Genomic DNA, 27,148 nt, shown 5'->3' on the forward strand with positions numbered 1-27,148 from the left:
AGACAGACAGACAGACAGACAGATATATAAATACAGACAGACAGAGAAACAGACAGGCAGAGAAACAAACAGACAGAATGATATATAAATAAAGACAGATAGACAGACAGACAGATAGACAGACATACAGATATATAAAGAAACAGTCAGATATACAAATAGAGAGACAGAGAGATAGACAGTAAAATAGATAGAAAAAAGATCGACAGACAAATAGATTGATAGAGAGATCGATAGAGACAGACAGACAGAAAGACAGACAGACAGATGAATAGATTTTGATGACAGTTTATAAAGACAACTATGTTTGTGTTAATATCAATGTCACATCCAATTTTAAGCTCAGCTTTGGCATTTTTTCTTTCGGGCAGGCCGGTGGTTATTCTGGAGATTGGAGTGGCTGTTCTTTTGGTGGTGTTCATTTTGGTCTACGCTGCTACTCGCCACAATCCCCCCAAAGATCCTTTGTTCTACGGTATGAGCTCGGAGTCAATTATTGCACTCTCCACATTTCATTTAGGTCCTCAAATCAATAATAAAAATGCAGCGAATATCTGAAACACACAAGGTCACATAAACCTCTGTTCACTCACTGAATGCCAATGTAACTAAAACGCATTAGAATCAGCGAAAAGCCCACATTGACATTTCACCGGCACAAATCAGATCTCTATATTTACTTGTCTCCCTGTACGGTCAAAATAAAAGTGAGCCTATGTTAGCTTTTCCCTTGCATTGTGTGGCTGAAATTCAGTGTTTTTAAGATAACGGTGTTAGTGTGGGAAAAACTTAGCGAAAGGTGACGTTATCAAGAAACCTAATGTGATTCTGCTGTACTGAGATAACTCGACCATAACTCCTGTAATGCAGGTAAGCCAAAACCAAGACCCACATGGATTAAAAGGGCTGAAGAGAAAGCAAATGATTAAGAGAAAGGATATCCACATTCACTATCAAACTGTGTATATGTGCTCAGCAATGCAACTCTTGTTTGAGCCATCGTATCTACAAGGCTGTCAGTCAGATATCATGCACGCTAGACAGAGGACAATATTAATCCTACCATGAAATTGGATTCAAGAATAGTATTTGTACCTGTCTTCATTTCTGCACCCCCCATTTCCTGCACAATAAGCCATGAATACCTGAAAAAAAAGGTCCTTGAGGAACAGGCCCCCTTAAAGAGATAGTTCACCCTAAAATTCAACTTTATCATTATTTACTCACTCTCATGTCATTTGATCCCCTAAAGTCATTTTTTGATCTTTAGAACCCAAATGCAGATTAAAAATAATAAAAATGTTTGGGGGCTTTCCAGTTACTATGGGAGTGGATGGTGACTGAGGCAGTCACAATTAATTTCCATAGTAACCAGAAAACCAGGTGTTTTTTATACAGTGGTGGACGACTTTCCACTGTATGAAACATAAATTATTCAGTAGAAAATAAGGGTAAAAAAAAGAATAAAAGACAGCATTTTTGTGTACTGTACCTTTAAATCCACCAGACAAAGTCTGGGCTTTAAGCTGTGACATTTACAGTCATTATTTTTGCTTCCACGCTTAAGAATTGTTCTTCTTCATGTCTCCTGCCACTCATTATTTGTCACCTGGGTGCTTTGGAAATGCCACATGTGGTATTCTGCGTCTCCGCAAAGTGCCCTTTTGGCACAATTGTGCTTTAAACCAGAAAAAACTCTAAATATGAATTTCTTGTTCTCACCTTTGCTAGCAGACATCATTATCCTCTTTCACCTCGCCAGAAATCAATAACTGGTAAGAGTGAAATCTTTATAATATAGAAAGCAGTAGAGAAAGAGTAGTTAACTCTTGATAGGGCAGTGTAGTGCTTGAACATCTTATTAGCCAGGTATTTCTTTGCATGGTGCATTAAGGCTTAGAGCTAAAGCCAAAAACATTTAAATTCAACGTTTCGAAAGTGCCAATAAATCTGAGCTCTTAATCCCCATGGGGACAGATGACTTTTCTTGTAAAACCTGCAATTAAAACGAACAAAGTGATTGAAATTGCTCCTTCATTATAGCCGAGAGCCGTCTGTCATTTTATGAGCGAATAATATTTTACGGTCTGATTTTAGAGCGATCCTCAAGACACTTTTTGGTTGAATTGATTGTAAATTACATTAATCTCATTTACTTGCCATGTATCAAATGAACGAATATGTACCTTGATTTTCTCTCTCGTTCAGTTTTTGCCGAATTTTCCTTTACTTGTGTCATTGACCTCACAAGTGCTTTGGAATACGACGGCTTCATCTCTGGATTCATGGAGTTTTACCAGAAAACGGTCAGTATCTGATGTCATTGATTGTCACTAACTGTAACAATATTTGGTGATGGTTTTGTTGTTCCTCAGGGTGAGCCGTATCTCGGTACGCTGTATGCCATCATGATGTGCTACTGGGATGGCATTGTGCACTTTATCATCTACCTGATGTTGGTGCACCGCATGTCAAACAGGTCTGTTTTGTGCGTCTCTGAGTAATTATTATAGTTTTGCCCCCTCTCATATTCATTTTAAGACAACCTTTAACGCTATTACATTTAAATATAACCGTTAGGAAGTCCCGTTAGGAAAGTCGCACCACTAGGTGGCCATTTTTGCAAATACCTCCGAACAGTTATTTCAGTCATGCAAGACTAAAACGAGTCTTAGTAAGTAAAACAGACAGATAGATTATTTACGTGAATGGGTAAAGACAGATTTCTCTAATATCACAATTAAACAAAATATTTCTGACTCACAATGAGGGAGCGTGCGCACCTAGGCGTTTATTCCGACGTATGTTTTCAATTGTTTGCAATGGAAGCGCTGCGTTTTTTAAAAATGCCAGCAGCTGGTGGGTTTTGTCCGAGCTGAGCGGCGGCACTCGGTGGACTGAGCACTGAAAAATGTTCAGCTTTGGGTGAAACACTCAGCTCGTCAATGTCACTTCTCACTCGGCCGTCCAATCACAGTGGAGGAGGAGCGGGACAAATATCACAACAACCAATCAGCGCATTGTTCAACGACTAATAAACAAAGCTTAAAGGATTAGTCAATTTTCTTAAAAAAAAATCCAGATAATTTACTCACCACCATGTCATCCAAAATGTTGATGTCTTTCTTTGTTCAGTCGAGAAGAAATTATGTTTTTTGAAGAAAACATTTCAGGATTTTTTTCATTTTAATGGACTTTAATGGACCCCAACACGTAACAGTTTTAATGCAGTTTAAAATTGCAGTTTCAACTGAGCTTCAAAGGACTCTAAAAGATCCCAAACAAGGCATAAGGGTCTTATCTAGCGAAACGATTGTCATTTTTGACAAGAAAAATACAAAAATATGCACTTTTAAACCACAACTTCTCGTCTATCTCCGATCCTGTGAGGCACCAGCGCGACCTCACGTAATTGCGTAATGTCGTGGAAAGGTCACATGTTACATATATGAAACGCACATTTGCGACCATTTGAAACAATAAACTGACATAAGGACATTAATTAGTATCATTCCACATACAACAACGTCGGGACGGTCCTCTTACTCCACACTTGTAAGGGCGTAGTTTCGCATACGTCATCCGTGACCTCTTGACGTGATGACGTCTAGCGTGAGGTCGGGCTGGCGCGTCACATGACCAGAGATAGATGAGAAGTTGTGGTTAAAAGTGCATATTTTTTATTTTTCTTGTCAAAAATGACAATCATTTCGCTAGACAAGACCCTTATGCCTCGTTTGGGATCGTTTAGAGTCCTTTGTAACTGCAATTTTAAACTGTTACGTGTTGGGGTCCATTAAAGACCATTAAAATGAGAAAAATCCTGGAATGTTTTCCTCAAAAAACATCATTTCTTCTCGACTGAACAAAGAAAGACATCAACATTTTGGATGACATGGTGCTGAGTAAATTATCTGGATTTTTTTAAGAAAATTAACTAATCCTTTAAGTATCATTGCAACCAAAGTGTTCACCTTAAAAAAGCCTGGCAAGCACTTACAGTCAGCGTCTGCTTGGCGTTTTCAATCATGTTTAAATGCTTTGGTGTACACGCCCCCTTAAACCTGACATCAACTGTTCCATGAACTGGAAGGTGGGACTTGCGTCACCAGACCGGCCATATTGAGCATTGCATTGTTCCCTATTAATAAGCTTTGTCCGATATAGCCCCCTATACCATTAAACAGTGAACCATTTGAGGGAACATCCATTTTTAGTGGTTTCTGAAATTGTTTATTTAGTGCACTCATTCAACTCACAATAGTGGGTTAGTTTGGCATAAATTCTTGCATCTTGGTGAAAGATGCTCTTCCGGTGAGCTCAAGTGTCCGAACACTCACTCGAGTGTAGTATATTAGTCGACTAATGCTTCGTTTTCTTCACTCCAGAAAGTAATCATTTGCATAAAGTTAAGCTTTTCTCAACTTTGTCGTGCAACTGGACATGCCCATCCGGTCACCATTGTTCACTGTTGCTTGTGCCGTCGAGCTTCCATTAATAATAAATCAGATCGAGTCGCTCTACTACTGCTAGTTGCTGCTAATGTGTATGGGGCTTTAAAGTAGGGAATATTGAATGAGGGTATAGGGGGCTATTTCAGACACAGCCATAGTAATAGGTCTGCTCAATCTTGTTATATTCAGTATCTTTGATGTAACTAAAATAGTTAGGCATATTTTTGTGCCTTATATTTTGTTGTCAAAAGCAATTGGAATATTACCTTAGTATTCAGTCTAACAATCCTTTACGATCAGGGTGACACCACCATCTTGGATCAGAACAGGTTATGGTGACACTGTCTGGGAAGAACATAATGTTTTTCTTCAATTCTTGCTGTTGTGTTTAAAAGGAGGTACATGTACCTGTTCGTGTGAAAATCTGTGTCCTCTCATTCAAGGAAACAGTACCGTACATTGGGGCTTTTTTGGTCTGGATCACTGTGTGCCAATATGATCGTGTTTGTGCTAGGAATAGTGGCTGGTGAGTCAATGCATGCTTTTGAGATGTCTATGAAATATAAATATTTAAAATTAAAATGTACATTTATACATGTGGCAGAAGACCATTGCACTCTTAAAGCAATGCTCTACGAATTGAGCTGCAAGAACACTAAAATGAACTTAAAGAAACCAAAAATAGAAATTTAATGACTATACTCTCTATTTCCACTGAACACAAACAAATAAAAAACAAATCTGCTGAACATTATATAATGTATGGCATATGTAAATGCAGGTACATATGGCTCAGAGATTCGTCCTGCCTTCTGGCTAAACATGCCCTTCTTGCTGGTACCCATATGGGGAGCGGTGTCCCTGTTCTCCAGGCCGAAGGACGTGCCTCTTGTGGGTGCATTCAAGGTGAAGAGCCAACATTCTTCTAAACTATTTAGAAGAACAAAAACAGATTTATTTGTTACATCATCTGTGCTTGTATCCATCAGGCTGAACGTGAACAGAAAAAGGTTTTAATATGGCGTCCAGTGGACCTGGGTCTTGTAATTTACTTAGTGGCTGCCATGGGCTTCAGTCTCTTTAGAGGACTGGTAAGTTCAGACTTACGCTTACAAAATCAAAAAGTACCATTGTTGTTTGTTGGAAATACAGTACAATGGTGCTTTTGGAAGTATGTTGGATTACAGCATATCATTTACATTTGTTTTATCCAAAGCATTTTACAGTGCATTCATTCTATACATTTTATAAGTATGTGTGTACCCTGGGACCAAACCCATGACCTCTGCAACGATAACGCAATGCTCTACCAAGTGTGCAATGATATACCGCATGGTACATGCCTATCAGTGCTATAGTATGCATCAGTAACACCACGATATTACTTTGAAATCATTCAAAATAAATATTTTAATAAATTACATCGTCAAATCTGTTGGGATAAAGAAAACCTGACTATGTTTTAGCTTAGCTGAACCAAACTGCTGTGAATTTACAGTAGTATGGATCTGTAACTAACATCTCTCTCTCTCTCTTTCTCTGTTTCTTACTCTCTCTCTCTCTATGCAGGCAGTTCTTGATTGTCCACTGGAAATACTCGACAGATATGTGACAGAGTACGAACCATATCTGAAGGATCCTGTGGGCTTTCCCAAACTTATGGTGAGTGCGTACAATATCCACATATTCTCGTAACCCGTCCCGAAGCTCCCAAAGTCCGTGTAAAGTCCGATATTAAAAGTGTTCTCAGTTTGTGACACCACAGAAAATGTGATATTAACCGCCTAGTCAAAATGGAAAGATAAAAACCGCCAAATAAAATAAGTTAAATTATTAAAATCTGAGAAAAACAGTCAGGATTCTCTGCTCTCAAACGCTGGGGGCGTGTCCGCTGTCAGCGCTGAAACCACACCCATTCGCGGGAAAGCTGCCGTGGTTCTGGCTAGAGGAGATACAGCTACGGAGAGATCTCGCGAGATGTTGGGTTTGGGTTAGGATTAGGATGAAAAAAGCGGTTCTGGCTAGATATGATACAAGTAATGCCCAAATCCCGTGAAATGTTGGGTTTAGGGTTAGGTTTGTGAGTAGGATTAGGATGAGAAGAGCGCTCATCCGGCGAGAATTCACGAGATTTTTGCCGTAGCTGTATCCCTTTTACCCACTTCCAGCCGTCGCGGTCTCTCTCAACTTTTAAATACCGTTACAATGTGAATGGATGCTCGTGATTGTGTTTAAATTAACCATGATTTTATTGTGGTGCAGGTGTAGTAACCATTATTTTTGTTGTATTGATTACTATCAGCAAAACCACGTTTTAACTACACTAACCATGGGCTTACTATAAAACTTTGAAAAGCATGGTTGTCAAAACCATGGTTATTTTGTGGTTACCATGTTTTAGTACTGTAACCATGTTTTTTTTTTACTGTAGTAAAAGCATGATTAATTTTCGTAAGGGCGGTGCGTCATCGAGTTTTAGCCCCGCCCAAATAATCCTGAACACAAAAATGGTGTAACTCCACAACTCAGTGTTCACAGTCTTTTGAAACGTGTTTTAATACATTTCTAACATTTATAATAGTGCTGGGCAAAGATAAGAAACATTTACATGTGTGTGTGTATATATATATATATATATATATATATATATATATATATATATATATATATATATATATATATATATATATTTATTTATTTATATATATATTATGCAAAAAAGTATATTTTTTGTACTTTTATTTTGTATGAGATTAATCTAGATTAATCTATGCCCAGCACTAATTTATAATAATGACTTTACACATATGTTAATCTCATCATTAGATTATGAGACTCATTGTCAGAAATAAAAATAGTAAATGTAAATGACTTGTACAGGCAATTTGACTAAATCTAAAAAATGTAAGCATTTTAAATAAAAGACTTCCAGTGTGGCGTGTTGTCACCTTTGGCAGTCAAAGAATATCCTTTCACTCTGTCTCAAGCTATCATAAAGCTACCTTTGTTTTTCTTGGATTGGGGTCTTTGCTCGGTCAATATAGGTTATCAAAAGTCCTTGTTCTAGCTGGCGTACAGGCACAATGGCAGCCCATCGATCAAGCCGGAGATGTGCTGTGAGAACTTGATAAGCTAATCCCACCCATGAGCCCTTGTTGAGCCCCTCCATCAGACCTGAACAAGGTGTCGTGTGTGTGTGTGACATGGGTGGAAATGTGTTTGATAAGGAACGAGGGCACACCAACATGCCTTTGTTGTCTGGAAAGAAAAACATGGTTCGATCATACAAAATATTTAAATATAAAAATAGTGTTTATGTGTACTGAAATGTTACTATAAATTTCTAAAAGTTTTGCCCAACCCAGTACAGTGTCAAAGCATTTATACATTAGATTTATGCATTTATGCAAAGCGACTTAAGGTACTGCACATTATGTGTGTTCCCTGGGGTTCGAACCCACAACCTTTGCACTGTTAAAGCAAAAGTTAAGTCTCCAGATATACAGCATCATTGAAGGTGATAACTATCTTGTTCTGCGTCCCCTCTCCTCTTATTCATTATCATTCATCTGAAACTCAGTCAAGTATAAGAAATTCTCCAACGGTGTATCTTCATTACCGTGCCAAAATGACTTTCAGGCTGCATCGAAGGTCACCACGTGCCGTGCAACACAAACAGGCACCCAACATCTAACATCTTGGGTAATTCCCCCATAAATTTGTGTTTTATTTCACGATAACGTGAGAATAACTCAAGAGTGATTTGTATTCAGAGCAAGTGCATTATGTTACCCTTGAGAACAGAGTCAGACCGCATTAATTTGCCATCAAAGGACCAGCGTGAAGAGCCAGGCCAGGTACCGCTGTCACTCGCATAGAAATAATAGTTGTTGCCTGATGTCATTTCTGCTTTCAGATGTTGTTGCTGTTGTTCCATGGGTTTCCAGTGCTGGGTTCGTTTGTATTTGGGCTGTGCACACCAGGCTGCAGCTGGATGCTGGACTGGACGGTGTTTTTTGCAGGTGCCATTTTACAGGTGAGTACTGTAGATAGATAGATAGACAGAAGGACAGATAGATAGATTTAACCAACAAACATTGCAAACAAAATAATATTTTGTACTTTTCTCTCCACCAGTGCCAGTGGTGTCATGTAGGAGCTTCCCTGCACCCACGTACCAAAGAAACGTTCAGAACCCCTGCCACGTCCCTGCTGCCCGTCTTCCTGCTCAACCTGCTTTATGCCGCTGGTCCCGTCCTGCTTGCCCTGCGCTGCCAAAGAGACCCAGAATATTTCCTTACTATTGCACCCAAGGGCCAAACTAACCATGAGAAGAAATTACGCTAAATGCTAAGCTAATTGTTCAATTTTTGGGTTTAATAACCCAAAGGTTGGGCTCGTCCATATTTGACCCAACCATGTTGATCATGCATTTTTTACAGTGTTTAGTTCAAATAGGATTGATGATGCTCAGTATATAAAGCAAATTTCAAGATTTAATTGGCATTTGGGAGCACTACACATTAGTACTGAAAGATTTTTGACGTGTTTGTGTTATATGTTATGTTACAATACATTTTTGGGGTCCTGAAAAGCCAAACTTTTGAAATTGGTTTCAACGTGCAAGTTTTGAAAATGACTGTTTAAATGACAAAAACTCAAATCTGTAAAAAGGTGACGTGATGTGCAAGGCGATGTGACGTATGTTTTCGCGGTTACGCGTAGGGATGGAACTTAACTTCCGGTCTTTCTTTGTTCAATGGTCTGGCTTGTGGCTAATATATGAACTTTGAACAAATACCTCATCGAAAATAACACATTTTTTGGTTTCCCAAAGATCAGGAAAGATTGCAATCATGTATGTGAATGGAGTTTTGGCAGCCAATATACATTATAGTACACATTTTAAACAGTAAAGCTAGCTCAGTGGCTATCTTTAGATGCACAAAATTTGAATTTAATCCGATTTAAGGTTACGACAATACAGTTTACATGCACCCAAAACATTGCAATCTGATTCAAATGTTTCTTTACATGTACATTCTATATAATCCGAACCGAACGTCTGCGCAAGCACACGGCCAGGGTTGCCAGCTTCGCGTATCAAAATCATCCAATGATCTTTCAAAACTAGCCCAAAAGCATCCCAATGAATATTCACAGCCCAAATACCAATAACTAATGAACGAAATCCTGTCATCTATAACCCGCAGAAAAAAAACAACCTGTGAAGACTTGCCCAAATCTGAACTCGAAAAAAGCAGAGGACTTGGCAACGCCACCCAGTGCACAACATCTCTCGATAAGTTCACGCTTTATCTCTGAAAAAAAGTACAAAGCTGAGTTGGAGAAAGTTGTTGTTAAGAAGTTTTCAGATTGGCAATGAAAAAAACTCAATTTTCAAAAGGTGCGACGCTATTTTATTGCTGTATGTAGAAATTTATTGAATAAATAAACTACTCTAAAAGGACTCTGTTGTTATTGATTGTTTGAGGGAGTTAACTGGAATTTACCTTTGTTCCACGAAAGCCATACTTAAAGGATTAGACTATTTTCTTTAAAAAATCCAGATAATTTACCCACCACCATGTCATCCAAAATGTTGATGTCTTTCTTTGTTCAATCGAGAAGAAATTATGTTTTTTGAGGAAAACATTCCAGGATTTTTCTCATTTCAATGGACTTTAATGGACCCCAAAACTTAACACTTAACTCAACACTTAACAGTTTTTTTCAACGGAGTTTCAAAGGACTATAAACGATCCCAAACGAGGCATAAGGGTCTTATCTAGCGAAACGATTGTCATTTTTGACAAATTATGCCTTTTAAACGACAACTTCTCGTCTATCTCTGGTCATGTGATGCGCCAGCGCGACCTCACGCCATACGTCATCACATAAAAAAGGTCACGGATGACGTATGCGAAACTACGCCCAACTGTTTACAAGTATGGAGAAAGAGGACCGTTCCGACTTTGTTGTATGTGGAATGATACTAATTAATGTCTTTGTGTCGGTTTATTGTTTAAAATGGTCCGCAAATGTGCGATTCATATATTTAACACGAGACCTTTCTAAGTCACTACGCAATTACGTGAGGTCGCAGTGTCAAAAATGACAATCACTTCGCTAGATAAGACCCGTATGCCTCGTTTGAGATCGTTTAGAGTCCTTTGAAGCTCCGTTGAAAAAAACTGTTTAGTGTTGAGTTAAGTGTTAAGTGTTGGGGTCCATTAAAGTCCATTAAATTAGAAAAATCCTGGAATGTTTTCCTTAAAAAACTAAAAAATTATTCTCGACTAAACAAAGAAAAACATCAACATTTTGGATGACATGGTGGTGAGTAAATTATCAGGATTTTTTTAAAGAAAATTGACTAATCCTTTAACAACCAAAATAACAAAGGCAACCTACAGGACTATGTTTATGCTACTCAAGGATTTATTAACGCTTTTCCAACAACATTTACACAATTTATAGACCAAGGTCACTTGTAGTAATTAAACCTACCTCACAGGCACGTGCAGAGGGGGGGGCGGCGGGTGCCCAAGCACCTGCCTCTTTACCCCTGGATGACCAAAGTGCCCTTTTTGTCAAGGCATTTTTTTGTAATTAAATGCCCTTTTGTGAAGGCCTGCCCAATCTAACTATAAGTAAAATTAATAAAAAATAATTTAGCCGCAAATAAAATTAGTCACATGATGACGTATTGACCTTTTATTGGACAATCTCTTTAGGGAAAGCTCACAGCACTAGCAGCGCCCACTTGTGCACGACACGGTGCGCAGTACAGGGAGGATCCCCTCGAGCCGGCATTGAACCGAAGCGGTATGCTTGTTATATTATTATTATTTTACAAGAACAACGTGAGGAGAGCATGCACAGCTTTTGTTTATTGCTGTCTGTGTGTATTAACATCTCTAGAACGTTAGATGCAAACAGGGCTCTCAAGTCTCACGCATTTCAGCCTTCACACGCCACACCTTGTATTTCTCACGCTGAAAATAAAACATTCTTCCCATATAAAAACAATGGATGAGGCAAAGGCAGGGACGTTCTCTGCCGGGAGTTCATACAGGTAGCTGTCTCGAGTTTTTAGGTGTGCTCAACTTCACGCAGCAATGCAAGAACCGAATCGCACATGACATCAAAGTACCGCGAGAAATATTCGGGAAATCATACGGAGGAGTTTGATTTCAAATCGCTCTCGCGCTGTTCTAATGTCATCCACTTGTCACGCGGGGTTTGTTGGAAGAGCAAGATCCGATGAATACGGTAAAAAAAACTCTTAATTTTTGTATCACATTGAATTTACGATTCCTGGACTCGCCTTTGATAAAAGATAATGTGAGCTGATGTTGGGTAATATAGCCATACTAGTGCTAAATTATTAACTCAGTCAAAAACTCTCCAGCTTTGCAACCAGTTTTAGTTTACCTGAAAGAAAGTACTAGAGGCTTCATAAAATGAATGAAAGGAGAGATGAATGTCATTATTTTATTGCCCTGTCATCAAGGCATCAAAGTGTGCAAAAACACAACACAAACACGATTCAAAACTATAGGCTACTCTTTTTGTATACAAATTTCGAACAGGATTAGAATAGAATAGAATTATATTTTAAATATGACAAAAAAACACAAGCCTGTAAACGTAATAATATCTTAATGTCACAATGCAATATATAATATCATATCATTTCAAAACTGCATATACTGTGTTGACACACACAAACACTAAATGAAATGCACTGTAAGTCGTTTTGGATAAAAGCTGCTGCCAAATGCATAAATATATAGATATAAAACTCAGTCTATATAGATTTTTCTGTCTCACTCTATTTGCAAGGAAAATAAAGAAAAACGTTAGACTTATCATCTTTCTATTCTGTATTACTTTATTATTTGTTTCAGTTGTGTGCTTGCGTGTCGGCGAGCAAAGTGCCCTTTTTATTCTTTGAGCACCTGCCCCTCCAATGGTCTCTGCACGGCCCTGCTACCTCACCATCCGCCCCCCAAAAAATGGTCAAATTGTATTTAGCGCTCTGCATATATGCGCATGTTTCTTTACAAAGTAACATCGCCATCTACTGGCTTGGTGCACATAGTACAGCATATTTAGTTTTTTTACGGTCTATGGTATTGAGTCAGTTTTGTAGATCTGTGTGAACTGGGACCTCTTTAACAGCATCGTGGTTTGAACGCTAAATCTTTAAAAAAAACTTTTCCATTCTTAGTATGATTGTTGCCATGCAAACATACCCTAGAATAATAGATTTTAGTGTGTATAAATTTAGTAATTATCTAAGCTATACCTTCACTTTCTAAATGTCTTATCGTCCCAGTTGCCAGAGTTACAGCTATTACTGAATTCTTCATGAAAAGAAACAACATTTTAAATTGCACGAAGAGGAGATCATTAAACCATAGCTCATTCTGTCTGTCTTGAAAAAACAATATCTTTAAAAATACCTGTTTATCTGACCTCTGTCCTCTACTCTGAAAATGTGATCTGCATTAAACAAACATTGCTTATTTCTTTCTTAGTTTTGCCCCCGCTGACCTCAGACGTTGGATCAAAATGTGAGCGCATTCTCTAAAGTTTGAGTTTTGGATGCTATTTGTGTATCATAACATATGGTTTTAATAATTGCCTGGTCTCATGGGTAATAAATAAGCTTTATATGGATACATCACATGATCAGTCAGCAGGGAGAAGTTTGACTACTAGTTAAAAGGCAGATTTGCTCAGCACCTTTTTAATGCTGATAAAGAGCAATGCAGGTTCTTCTTGCACACACAGCACTGCGTGCGGCGTCTTTCAGATCAAATGTGCTTTTTAAAGCTGTGCCAGGGGAATTTATACAGAGGTGTGTAAAAGTTACACATAGCACTGGGAATTTACAAATCAACTAAACATGGAGTTTTTATGTACATTTATGTCCATTGTTTTATTTATGCGGACATGTCTGTGAAATCCAGGCTAAATTTGGAGCTACAACGTTTGATACCACTGACTTCAATCTTTGACATGACCTCAATATTAAATATATCAATATTTAATATTATGTAGTAATAATGTAGGCAACAGTAAATCACAAATAACTAGGCCACATCATATTATTTTACTATATGAAATGATATCATGTGTACACCTACTGTAAGTTGGTTGCTCATTGGACGTAGAGGCTCATTTAACACAGTGAAATGTAAACAATGCACTGTTTCATGCAAACTGATCGTTGAAGGTAAGTTATATGACAACAAACAACAGATAATGAAAATACTCACTAAAATAATGAGTACTAAAATAAGGTAATTTTAATAAACCGAAAAAGCTTTGGAGAATGCGGGCATCGATCCCGCTACCTCTCGCATGCTAAGCGAGCGCTCTACCATTTGAGCTAATTCCCCTTCCTGTTTACGTCCTGCGTCTGCCCATATTTAGCAGTTCCGTAAGATACGTAATGCGCAAATATTTAAAACTAACATTAGTACTATAAAATTTGCCAATTTCTAATGACATTCATAATTTAAGTGCAGTATGAAATTGAGATAAAAGTACTCTGTTTTTACTAAAAAAAACAACAACAGTAAAACTATGGTTCATTTTCGTAAGTTAGCAAATCGAGTTTTCCCGCATTGCAGGGAAATAAAGTCTGACTTTGGTTAAAACAATAGCAATAAGGTTGTCTTTACAATATTTTACGTCCTAAAATGTAAGAAATAAAGGAAAGAAAAGCGTAATCATTGCGCAGTAAAGTTAAAAAAATCCGCAGCAGCGCAATCACAACAAAAAAATAATAAATATAGGAGGCTATTTATTGAATTAAAAGCACTATATGTTCGAGCACTTTTTTACAACTTTCAAAACATTAAGAGAAAAAAGTTTGCTTACGTCATATCATGCACCGATGGCAGTTTGTACCTGTACACTGACTGAATGCACGATGGGAAGCACATGCAGCACAATATATCATTTACACACGTTCAAGACCAACCCCCGTGTTAGCAAACTATCCTGACACAAGAAAAACCCATAATGTACACGTTGAGCTTTTTAATGAGAAGCGCATTTCACTGTTCAACCGTCAGCATGCAGCGCGTGCGATAACACGCGGCAAACATCTGCAGTGATACCGAGTCTGAAGTGGTACAGCGTTGCGTCCAGCTGCACCATAATAACGCGGTAGTGTGGTAGTATTACAACATAAAACGCATCCTGTTCCTGTCGTGATGATGGTAAGTTTAAACTGCATGCTGTCTTTGTAACCTTGATAATGCGACAGTGTTGGCGCAGGTGATATGAGAGTTGCTGTAGGTGAATAGAGGAGGAGGAGGATGATGATGAAGACAGGAGTCCTGTATATAGTGTGTTTGGGTTAGTGTCAGTGACGCAGTAGTGTGTTTGTATTGTGGCTTGCATGATACTGCATAAACACTTACATAATGCATGCTGTTGCAGCAGCAGCAGCAGCTGTAAGTTCATGATTCAGGTTTGTGACACTTTCTAATCCACCTTAATATCAGAATTATAATAACTGTTTGTATAAAAGTAAAACTGTTCTGGAGAATACTAAAATCTTAAAGATGAATAGATCTAAACTGTACATAGATTTGCAATTTACAGAAAACGGGGCTTTAATGTAGAGATGATTTCATTTTAGAAACATCTCATCCTCCTCTGGCCCTTGTGAACATGATTTATTGTGATTCATATAAATAATACCAATGCTAGTATTTGTACAGTATATTTTAAATACTACAAAGAATTATGGTACAATTGAACAATGTCTAGGATTGATGGATGGATGGATAGATAATTATGGTTCAATTGAACAATGCTTTAACTGATAAATAGATAGATAGATAGATAGATAGATAGATAGATAGATAGATAGATAGATACCTGTAGATAGATAGATACCTGTAGATAGATAGATAATTATGGTACAATTGAACAATGTCTAGGATTGATGGATGGATGGATGGATAGATAATTATGGTTCAATTGAACAATGGTTTGACTGAGATAGATAGATAGATAGATAGATAGATAGATAGATAGATAGATAGATAGATAGATAGATAGATAGATAGATAGATAGATACCTGTAGATAGATAGATAATTATGGTTCAGTTGAACAATGTATAGGATAGATAAATGAATGGATGGATAGACATTTTTAATCGTAAGATAGATAGGTTGGATAGACAGATGGATGGACAGAGAGACATTGTATTATGGTACAATTGAACAATGTCTAGGATTGATGGATGGATGGATAGATAGATAATTATGGTTCAATTAAACAATGCTTTAACTGATAGACAGACATACAGACAGACAGACAGGTAGTTAATTGAAAGATAGATAGGTTGGATAGACAGATGGATGGACATAGACAGGGCTTGGATAGATATACAGATAAAGCTTTAACTGATAGATGGATGAATGGATGATGACATAGGGCCAAGATAGATAGATAGTCAGACAGAAAGACAGATAGACAGGCTTAGATTTTTGATGGACGGACGGACAGGCAGACAGACAGACAGGTAGTTAGATGGGCAGATAGATAGATAGATAGATAGATAGATAGATAGATAGATAGATAGATAGATAGATAGATAGATAGATAGATAGATAGACATGGATAGATGGATGGATAGATTGAAAGATAGCTAGGTTGGATAGACAGATTGATGTACATAGACAGGGCTTGGATAGATAGATAGAGCTTTAACTGATAGATGGATGAATGGATGATTACATAGGGATAAAGATAGACAGATGGATAGATATATAGATAGATAGATAGATAGATAGATAGATAGATAGATAGATAGACAGACAGATAGATAGATAGATCTTTTATTAAAAGACAGGTCAGTTAGACAGACAGACGGAGAGGTAGATAGACGTACAGATAGATACGAACAGATGAATGGGTAAAGAGATGGATAGATAGATAGATAGATAGATAGATAGATAGATAGATAGATAGATAGATAGATAGATAGATAGGATAGATACGCCTTGATTTTTGACAGACAGATGAACGGACAGACAGACAGACAGATAGATAGACAGGCTTTGATTTTTGATGGACAGACAGACAGATAGATAGACGGACAGATAGAAAGATAGACAGGCTTAGATTTTTGACATACGGATTGACGGACAGACAGACAGGTAGTTAGACGGGCAGATAGATAGACGGATAGATAGGCTTTGATTTTTGACGGACGGACGGACAGACAGACAGACAGACAGACAGATAGATAGATAGACGGGCAGATAGATAGACGTATAGATAGACAGATAGATAGGCTTTGATTTTTGACAGACGGATGGACGGACAGACAGACAGACAGACAGATAGACAGACAGGCTTTGATTTTTATTGGACAGACAGACAGATAGACAGGCAGATAAATAGATAGACGGACAGATAGAAAGATAGACAGGCTTAGATTTTTGACATACGGATTGACAGACAGACAGACAGGTAGTTAGACGGGCAGATAGATAGACGGATAGATTGACAGACAAACAGACAGACAGATCTTTAATTGAAAGACAGATTGGTTAGGTAAACAAATGGACAGACAGAGCTTTAACTCATTGATAGATAAATGGATAATTACATAGGGCTTAGACCAGGGGTCTCCAACACGTCGCTCGCGAGCTACTGGTAGCTCGCCTCTTAATTGCAGGTAGCTCGCTCGTGGGTTTATTTATTTATTTTTTATTTTCTGTGGTTATGGCGCTTTTGGATGTCTGGTTAGTGTTACAAGCGCCTGTGGTGGTAAAGACTGGGTACGTGTTTGACGTTGCGTTGAGCTGTGTAGACCGGCGCATCATATGACATCAGTAATTTAACATGTATGATTCAAAAACAAACAAATAAGATCGCGCACCCCGCAACGCTGTGAAGCCCGCGGCGCGGCAACCGGACGATCCGCGCAACGCTGTGAAGCCCGCAGTGCGGCAACCGGACGATCCGCGCAACGCTGTGAAGCCCGCGCCGCGGCAACCGGACGATCCGCGGCAACCGGACGATCCGCGCAACGCTGTGAAGCCCGCGCCGCAGTAACCGGACGATCCGCGCAACGCTGTGAAGCCCGCGCCGCAGTAACCGGACGATCCGCGCAACGCTGTGAAGCCCGCGCCGCAGCAACCGTACGATCCGCGCACATCTCGAGTTACTATGGTAAAAATGGATGCTGTCATTTTCGGATTCATTTTTGATAAAATGAAAATAAAGTCGTCGTCACAATTGGTTATCATCTCATATTTAAACATCAAATGTCAAGAGATACCAGAGAGCCAAACGTGTGACATACATGCACATCCCTATTATGAATCCAAATCAGTAAATACTCTATGTTTGGATCATCTTTCTATATCTGATCTTTAATAATTTATTTTTTTATTCAAAATGTGGTATTTTTGGACAAATCCTACCCGTATAAGAGGTGATAAAAAGTATAAATAAAGACAACAGGAAAGTTTTTGTTGTTGTTGTTTAAAAGGATCTGTTCTTTTATTTGATGTATCTTATGTTTATGTTTAAAGAAAAGCATTTTCTGGAAGGAATTACAATTTTGTGAAAAGTAGGAAAAAATGCTGGCACTGGCTGGCAACTTAAAAAAAAAAAAGAGTTCAAATCACAGTGAGTTAAAAGACCGGTGTCTATTAACTCACTAATTTAGGTATAACGTGACACAAGTAGCTCTCGACCACTTTTATTTTTTAGAAAGTAGCTCTCCAATGAAAAAAGGTTGGAGACCCCTGGCTTAGACAGATAGTCTAAGCCAGACAGACAGACAGGCATATAGATAATCTTATCTTCTTCAGGCCCTTGACAACATTATTTGTTATTGTGATTTTAAACTGCAGAGTCCTTTAACTGCTTTGTGTTTTTCTGCATAGCTCTTGTGGTTGGCAACCATCACCTGCACATTGTTGTTTCTTTCACCCCCTGCGGCCGCCTACCCTGCCGACTCTGAAAAGGGCAGAAGGAAGGTGGTTCACGTAATGGGTAAGAACTTTGTTATATAATACAACCACACAAATGACAAATATGCAAATGCGATGAAAGCGCAACATGGTTGCAATACCTACAGACTCCCTGCCACTTGTAAGAAAAAACACTTCACCCTATTAAATATGCGACAAACATATAAGCATATCATTGTGCAAGAGCAATGCTATTCAAATCACCTAATGTTAATTTCGACCTAGAGACCACACCACCCACAAACCCATTCTCGGTGGATTATCACACTTTAAAAGTTCATTGACCAACCCCCAGAAGTATTAAAAGAAAAACTCCCACAATGCCATTTTGCAGTAGCCACTCTGAACAATAGGCGACGACTCTATGCATATTTATATCCAATAATGACGCCAGCTAATGCAAGTTAACATTCTTTATAATCAGTCTGAGGTCCGCTAGGTCGTTTTTCCTCATTTGCTATTCCTTTTTATATAAGCAAGGAAAAAATCTATAAGTGTCAATGGCTGTTGGATGAAATGTCGCATCACAGCATGGCCCCAACATTTACTTGGCAGCTGCTAATTATTTTCAATAAGCATGCGGTTACAGTGACAGTCCGTTTAGACACCTTTACCCCAGGTGAAACACTGTTTCTTTAGCCGTCTCCAGTTGAATTAATTGTTGGACATGTTTAGCAACCTGGCTTTCATAGGAAATTTTTTTTTGTAACATTTCAGTGTGCCAAGTTTTTAGCTGACACCTTAATTAAATTGTCAGATGTCAGAGCCGATTTTAGCACTTATGGTCTTTATCAGATCTTGGATGGCTTGGTTCACACTCTTAAAACTTAATTGCTTGGAAGAACACTTATTGCTTTAAATCCGGCTATAGTAAGTTTTGTGTGGCTTTTAAAGGTGCACTGTGTAACTTTTAGGAGGGTGCGATATAATATACACAACTATATTTTCAGTGGTGTATAAAACCCTACATAAGGAACTGCATTGTTTTTATAACCTTAGAATGCACCGTTTTATGTACCTACAACGCAGGTCCCCCAAGTCGCCAATTTGAGCCACCATTTTAAGTCAACAGTAGCCCTAAATGGACAAACTGCTCTACAGAGCTCATTTCGTCACATGTTGTCTTAGACGATGACATGTTTGTCCTGTGGCAACCGTTGCTTCTCTATACTTTACGAAAGGGAACGGTGAAGACTGAGCCGTTGGTTGCAATCTCACAGCTAGATGCCGCTTAAATCTACACACTGCACCTTTAACAGCTTTCAAAGAAAAGCACTAGATTTTGGAATAAATAAGAGACTGTGAAAGATGTTTTGTTTAAAGCCACAATAAGTAACTCCCTACTAACTATTAAACAAAACTAAATTTAGATAATGACTCACCCTCATGTCGTTCAAATCCCTTAAGACCTCCGTTAATCTTCGGAAACACAGTTTAAGATGTTTTATATTCAGTCCAAAAGCTTTCTGACCCTCCATTGAAAATCTATGTACGGTATACTGTCCATGTCCAGAAAGGTAATAAAAACATCATCAAAGTAGTCCATGTGACATCAATGGGTTAGTTAGAAGGTGTTGAAGCATTAAAAAAACATTTTGGTCCAAAAATAACAAAAAATACGACTTTATTCAGCATTGTCTTCTCTTCCGGGTCTGTTGTGAACCGCGTGCACAAGCCTGCATTGACGCTGCTGATGTACAAAGTTGCTGACGTGTTATCTGGTGTGCCCCCGCTTTTTTTTTATTTGTGCCCGAGCTTTGCTTACAGTCTGAGGGAGACACACGCTGTAAGTTTGAAATAAAAAAATCTTCACAAACATGTCTGAGAATAACACGTCAGCAGTCTTGTACGTCAGCAGCGTCATTGTGCACACGCATTCGCAACAGACGCGGAAGAGAAGACAATGCTGATAAAAGTTGTAATTTTTTTTTCATTTTTGGACCAAAATGTATTTTCAACGCTTCAACACATTCTAACTGACCCACTGATGTCACATGGACTACTTTGATGATGCTTTTATTACCTTTCTGGACATGGACAGTATACCGTACATAGATTTTCAATGGAGGGTCAGAAAGCTCTTGGATTAAATATAAAACATCTTAAACTGTGTTATGAAGATAAACGAAGGTCTTACAAGTTTGGAACGACACGAGGGTGACTCATTAATGACATTATTTTCATTTTTGGGTTAACTATACCTTTAACAGGGAGAGCCAAGATACTCAACAGGTGGCCTATAAGCTGCATCTGCATTCATTTACAGGCACCCTTTAGAGGTGACATGTTTATGCGAAATATAACTGCTGCGACACATCATGAGCTTGCCAAATCGTGAACTTTAAGGGAACAAAATACTGTGCAGATGGCAACGAACGATGTGGCTGCATTTGAAATTTAAATGATCCTATTTGCACATTAACTGCGTGAAAACAGTTTTTCAGTCAAAAATTTAACAGTTCCTACAGTATTTGCTGATGTAAAGCATTTAAAAACCTACAAGATTCAGGGATTGATTCCTCACATACTGATATAATGTATATCTTGAATGCATTATAAATCTGTAAACATGTACTGTAAGATGTGTGATTGTTCTCTATATAAATACACACTTTTCTCTCACCAGAGGATGATACAGGTGCGGTGATAGTCCAGACTGCTCCAGGTAAGGTGGTCACTCATCGCGGAGGCACTATCACCCTTCCCTGCCGCTTCCACCACGAACCGGAGAACGTTGATCCTTACCGCATTCGCATCAAGTGGACGAAGGTTTCCGACGCGCTCCAGTTTGAGGATGTGTTTGTAGCGCTGGGCCGTCAGCAGAAGGCGTTTGGCTCCTACCGTGGTCGCGTGTCTCTGGAGCAGGCAGGGTCAGGAGATGCCTCGGTTATAATTCACAACATCACCTTACAAGACTATGGCCGCTATGAGTGTGAGGTCACCAACGACATGGAAGATGACACAGGATTTGTCAACCTGGATCTTGAAGGTCAGTTTTGGCAGCCTGATATATCAAGAAGTATTATACGAGGTAGCTAATTCGTATGAATTCGTACAAATACGTTTAGAAAAAGCATTAATGAAGCCCCACCCATAGCTCCGCCCCTTAAACCAACATTACTTGTGCGAAAGCAGGTACTAAAACGAATTGATAAAATCATACGAATTCGTACGATTTTAGCCACTTCGTTAAATATTATGAACTGCCATGAGATTGTGTTTGGTCCTAAATGTATTTTCATAACTGTAAATAATTTTTCTCGGTAAAAAAAATGCATACATATATTTTGATGGTAAACCGCAGCTTTTATTTATACAACATTTACGCCTATAATTAACTATTGCACTGGATTCATTTACACAATGTAAATGTTTGTGATTGGTTACAATTGTCAACCGCTGCTAAACTATTTAAAAAAAATAAAAACGTAAAGGCCTGTTCACGCCAAAGACACGTGAAACTTTCGCGTGCGCACGTGAAACTTGCATGCGCGCGTAAACTATCACGTGTTGAGCGATTGAGCAGTTGAGTTAACGTGTGCGCGCGATAGTTTCACGTTCTGCATATGAAGGTTAACACGTGAAACTATCGCGTGCGCATGCAAAACTTACATTTATTTATTTTTGCTACATGTCCCCTTTAGGGGCTCTGTAAGGACCAATACAATATTGTTGGAATCGATTTTAAAACTTTTTTTACAGCTGATGAACAAAAATAATAGCAGTTAATCAAAATCTATTAGAATTGAACGTAACAATGTAACATTATCATTCTTTAGTGTGGACGCTTGTATACTGTAGGTATCTTTATAGTTACCTATGTAGCTATCATTCTTGGTGTGAATGGGCCTTAAATCTAAATTAAATGCTGCGATGACACAATCACAATTAATCACACTGTAATCACGTTTATTGGTTCAGTTAGCCGTGCAGCCCAACGTGGTAGTGACTACAAATTAAATAAATCCCAAACATGTTTTTGAAGGTGTTGTATTCCCCTACTACCCCCCATCTGGACGCTACAAGCTAAACTACCACCAGGCAGAAGAAGTGTGCAAAGAGCAGGATGCTATTCTGGCCTCCCACGGGCAGCTGCACAAAGCCTGGCTCGAGGGACTGGATTGGTGCAATGCCGGCTGGTTAGAGGATGGCTCGGTTCAGTACCCCATCTCCCATCCTCGAGACGAATGCGGACGGAAGGACAGCCCACCTGGAGTGCGCAACTATGGATACAGGCACAAAGACGACGAGCGCTACGATGCTTTTTGCTTCACCTCAAACCTCAACGGTGAGTGCAGTGTGGGCTGATTTTTATTAAGAAGCTTCTCATTTCTTTAATACATGTCCAATAAATGGTGGCGGCGCCTCAAACGAAGGGGACCTAATCGAGTGATGCATCATTTGCAGCAAAATTGGCCAAATCTAATTCAGGGAAACTGTGATTTAGTACAGCTGGGGTGGACAGTCACATCGGGAATAATGGTTGTTTACACAGTAGAGAGCTGAATTGATTTTTTCTTCGGGAAGAAACCTGTATTTTTGGCCCAGGATCAGAGCGTTTGTTAGTAAGTGCTGTATCATCCAATGACTACACAAGAAAACCCAGTTCTTTAGATCCAGCAGCCATTAAGTCATTGAGAGCCAACAGGCTTTTGTTTGGTCCCCAAGTGGGCCATTAAAGAAGATAGTTTCTCCTGAAATCTTTAAAGTTGGGGCAGTTTTCAAATACTTCTACAATGATCAAGTCAGAGAAATTTATTGAATGGCCTTATGGGAAATATGAGATGGTATGGCATTTTTATTGATCAGAGCATCATGAGCATTTTCGACAAAGAGGTCATTTGGCATTCAACTATGCTTAACTGCATGTGTTTATTTATCATGTTTTATTCCAAAAAAGCCTTTCTTGTTTCACACAGTTCATTTTTTTATTTGTGTGTAGGACGTGTTTACTTCCTAAAGCGGTTTAAGAAGGTAAACTACCTCGAAGCGGTTAAAGCCTGTCAGCGTGATGGTGCAGCGATAGCTAAAGTTGGACAACTGTATGCTGCTTGGAAGATCCAACTCTTGGATCGTTGCGAGGCAGGATGGGTGGAAGACGGTAGCGTCCGGTACCCCATCGTCAACCCCCGAACCCGCTGCGGAGGACCAGAACCTGGAGTCCGAAACCTCGGCTTTCCTGACAAGAAGTTTCGTCTTTATGGGGTGTACTGCTTTCGTAGAAACAGCGATGACGAACCAACACAGGCTCCCCGAATAACATCAGCCAACACAACTAACAGCACCAGAAGTATCTGAGTAAAGAAAGACACTAACGTTAGCATCTAGCGCCATGGCTTCCATGATTAGCCAAATGTAACTGACAGACAAAAAAGCTTTTATGCGCACCTGCTTGGCTCCTTGCGCTGAACGTCTCTTGCTTTAACTGAGATGTTGTTCTTCTCTAAATTAAGAACGTTAGCCAGTTTCCCAATATCATGAAACTGATAAGCTTTATTGTTTTAGCAAAACCGTGGACCACAAAACCTTAAGTCTTAAGGGTCAATTAGAAATTGTACATTATCTGAAAGCTGAACAAGAAAGCCTTTTCACTTTGTTAGGAAAGGACAATATTTGGCCGATATAGTATTTGAAAATTTGGAATCTGAGGGTGCAAAAAAAATCTAAAATTGCCTTTAACTCATTCCCCGCCAGCATTTTTTGTGATCTTCATAAACGTTTCACAAAATTCCTTTCAGGAAAATTTTCTTTTAAAAATATATAAACATACAAATATATCAAATAAGGAACAGACCCTCAGCTTTCAAACAAACAAAACGGGGAAAAAAAAAAAACGTTTCATCCAATCTATATTTTTTCTCGGCTTATAAACTCTTAAAGTTGGGTATTTTCTTTTTTTTAGCAAAAAGCTTAAAGAAACACTACACTTTTTTGAAAATATTCTCATTTTTCAGCTCTCCTTGAGTTAAACATTTGATTTTTATCGTTTTGGAATCCATTCAGCTGATCTTCGGGTCTGGCGCTACCACTTTTAGCATAATCCATTGACTCTGATTAGACCATTTAGCATCACGCTACAAATAACCAAACTTAAGAGTTAAAACTTGACTCTTCTGTAGTTACATCGTGTACAAGGACTGACAGAAAATTAAAAGTTGCGATTTTCTAGGCAGATATGGCTAGGAACTATACTTTCATTCTGGTGTAATAATCAAGGACTTTGCTGCCGTAACATGGTTGCAGGAGGTGCAATGATATTACGCTGCGCCTAAACATAGTCCCCTTAGTAACTTTCAATAGCAGGGGACTATTTTTGGGCACTGCGTAATATCATTGCACCTCCTGCAACCATGCTACAGCTTTAAATAGGAAAAAATATTGAAACTCGTTGGTTATTTTTTAGCGCGATGCTAATGGTCTAATCAGATTCAATAGATTATGCTAAGCTATGCTAAAAGACCCGGAGATCAGCTGAATGGATTCCAAAATGATAAAAATCAAATGTTTAAAGGGGACAGAGAATGAAAAACAATTTTTACCTTGTACAACAAAGAGATCGCCGGTGCAGCACAGATGTCTGTAAAAAAATTATTTTAATAAAGATGCACAACAGTGACTAACGTTTCGATGCACAATTACATCTTCATCAGAGTCCTCATCTGATTCCGTCCTTCTCTGGTCGCACCGGATTGTCTTGGATCACAGAAGCGCAGTTTACTCCTTTTTTCTTCAATTTTTACCTTGTCTTTGTTGAATAATGGTAGTCTACCTGCATTTACAAACATACAAAAAGTGCTAGACATGCCAAACATCTCAGTCTCATAGAAATTCCTCTTTTAGAAATGTCAGCCAGAAAACGACCCAATCTGAAAAACTGATGCTTATGACATCACAGGCATCTCACTGCCCCTCCACTTTAAAATAATTGGCTACATTTTTTACACTTTTTTAAAATCCCCCACCCTAATAGAGCTATCTGAGAGAGGTTTTTAGGAAGCTTCTAAAGCATTACAGACTCAAACAAAAAAAATTTTGTCTACATGTTACATGACAGAACACGGATAAATATATTTTGATAAATGAGGGTAAGCAGATATTTATCAAAATATCTTCTTTTGTGTTCATCAGAAAAAGGAAATTCATACAGATTTAGAACAACACGAGGATGAGAAAATGATGACAGAATTGTCATTTTTGGGTGAACTATCCCTTTAAGACTGGTTTTGTGGTCCAGGGTCTCACATATCTTGCACGAGGAAACAAACAAAAAAGAGCCATTTCCTAAGAAAGACAAACACTTATGAAGCAATGCTATTAGCGCTAATAACAAAAAAATAGCTATATTAGCCTCGTGTTTGGCATAGCGCAATCGACAGAGCCTGGTTTTAAAGGATGCGAACACGAACCTTGGCTGGGATTAACTTGCACTTCGAAGTGAACTTTATACAGTAGTAGTATAGTAAGTAGCGAAACTGATTAGCCTTGCCAGCATATAATGCTCATTAGCATATCTACTTTTGATATACCTTGCAAGCAATAACCGGTTGCATGTTGTTTTTAAAAGTGTAAATGATAAAGCTTAACATATTATGAATGACATTCATAGAGTACTGTAATCTGCTTCACTACCTCTTAGTTGACAATTGCACTATATGCACTTCTATGTAACACTGCACAATATTGTCTATGAAGAAGCATTTTAAATTAAAGTTATTCACCTGTTTGTGTTCTCCTGTCACTTCTTTAAGTGGTCGCATGTCAACACACAGGCTTGACCTCGGACGCAGAGAGGGACTAAAACCTGATGCTGCCGGTAACCATGACGATGACTGAACATGGCTCTAGCAATTTGCACGTTTCTATTTTTGTTTTCTTAAGCACAGGCTTTCCACAATGCTGTGCTTTGTGTCCTCGTTCCACAAAAACACTCGAGAAAATAACATGATTGACCCTCACATTACCATAGTAACAGCTGTAATGAGGCATTGTGGATTTCAAAGGAAAGCGAAAGCAATTTGTTAAACCACAGAAATTATACTGTGTTTACTGTGATAGCTTTCATTGCATGCTGCGCACTTGAAGTTGATTCTTGCGTCCCGTAGCACATTCGGCTTGATGACAACAATTGTACGAGAGTCAAAATGTTTTATACAATCCAGAAAAGCTTTCAGTGGTATACAATCAATCACAGACAATCATATCATATCTTGCTATTTAATATACATATACAGTGGTGTGAAAAATTGTCGTCCCCCGTCCAGATTACTTATGTTATTGCATATTTGTCCCACTTTAATGTTTCAGATCAATAAACACATTTTAATATTAGTCAAAGACGGTGGCGGCTCGTGACTTCTCTTCCGAGGGGCGCAAAAAAAAAAAACAGTGTTCGGAGTGTCATGTGTGTTGCTTGTGTTTTCAAAATAGGTGCCTGCTTCAGCGAAGCACAGTAAGAGTCATTATCCACAAATGGCAAAAACATGGAGCAGTGGAAAACCTTCCCATAAGTGGCCGGTCGACCAAAATTTCCCCTAGAGCGATGCAACGACTCATCCAAGAGGGCACAAAAGACCCCACAACAACATCCGAAGAACTGCAGGCCTCACTTGCCTCAGTTGAGGTCAGTGTTCATGACTCCACCATAAGAAAAAGACCAGGCAAAAATGAG

At 38.7% G+C, this 27,148-nt stretch overlaps 2 protein-coding genes, 1 long non-coding RNA gene and 1 other non-coding gene across 4 annotated transcripts in view; 2 read left to right on the forward strand and 2 right to left on the reverse strand.

Moving 5' to 3' along the window:
• tm6sf2b (transmembrane 6 superfamily member 2b) overlaps positions 1-9,902 on the forward strand; it is a 13,768-nt gene extending 3,866 nt beyond the window's left edge. The window contains exons 2-10 of the mRNA XM_065245988.1: positions 372-475; positions 2,209-2,306; positions 2,376-2,479; positions 4,898-4,980; positions 5,236-5,360; positions 5,444-5,545; positions 6,024-6,116; positions 8,371-8,490; positions 8,592-9,902. Coding sequence (XP_065102060.1) covers positions 372-475; positions 2,209-2,306; positions 2,376-2,479; positions 4,898-4,980; positions 5,236-5,360; positions 5,444-5,545; positions 6,024-6,116; positions 8,371-8,490; positions 8,592-8,801 — 1,039 coding nt within the window. The 3' untranslated portion in view covers positions 8,802-9,902. The remainder of the gene's footprint in view (positions 1-371; positions 476-2,208; positions 2,307-2,375; positions 2,480-4,897; positions 4,981-5,235; positions 5,361-5,443; positions 5,546-6,023; positions 6,117-8,370; positions 8,491-8,591) is intronic.
• On the reverse strand, positions 5,247-14,490 carry LOC135727917 (uncharacterized). Its single transcript, XR_010525353.2, has 4 exons — positions 14,352-14,490; positions 8,633-8,725; positions 8,247-8,497; positions 5,247-5,384 (listed from the first exon to the last, which is right to left on the reverse strand). It is a non-coding gene; the product is annotated as an uncharacterized lncRNA (long non-coding RNA).
• trnaa-agc (transfer RNA alanine (anticodon AGC)) lies at positions 13,795-13,867 on the reverse strand. Its single transcript has one exon. It is a non-coding gene; the product is annotated as a tRNA-Ala (tRNA).
• Positions 14,491-14,539: 49 nt separating the features above from the next.
• On the forward strand, positions 14,540-25,325 carry hapln4 (hyaluronan and proteoglycan link protein 4). Its single transcript, XM_065245976.1, has 5 exons — positions 14,540-14,695; positions 18,394-18,502; positions 21,107-21,469; positions 22,466-22,768; positions 23,423-25,325. Exons 1-5 carry the CDS (start codon positions 14,690-14,692, stop codon positions 23,776-23,778), a joined length of 1,137 nt encoding a protein of 378 aa, XP_065102048.1. The 5' UTR covers positions 14,540-14,689; the 3' UTR covers positions 23,779-25,325.
• The last annotated feature ends 1,823 nt before the right edge of the window (positions 25,326-27,148 follow it).

This window comes from Paramisgurnus dabryanus, chromosome 24 (assembly GCF_030506205.2).
Source record: "Paramisgurnus dabryanus chromosome 24, PD_genome_1.1, whole genome shotgun sequence".
Taxonomy (NCBI): Eukaryota; Metazoa; Chordata; class Actinopteri; order Cypriniformes; family Cobitidae; genus Paramisgurnus; species Paramisgurnus dabryanus.

Coding starts and splice junctions, on each gene's coding strand:
- hapln4 (XM_065245976.1), top strand. Junction 18,503..21,106: donor GAAGGTGGTTCACGTAATGG/GTAAGAACTTTG, acceptor TTCTCTCACCAG/AGGATGATACAGGTGCGGTG. Junction 21,470..22,465: donor TGTCAACCTGGATCTTGAAG/GTCAGTTTTGGC, acceptor ATGTTTTTGAAG/GTGTTGTATTCCCCTACTAC.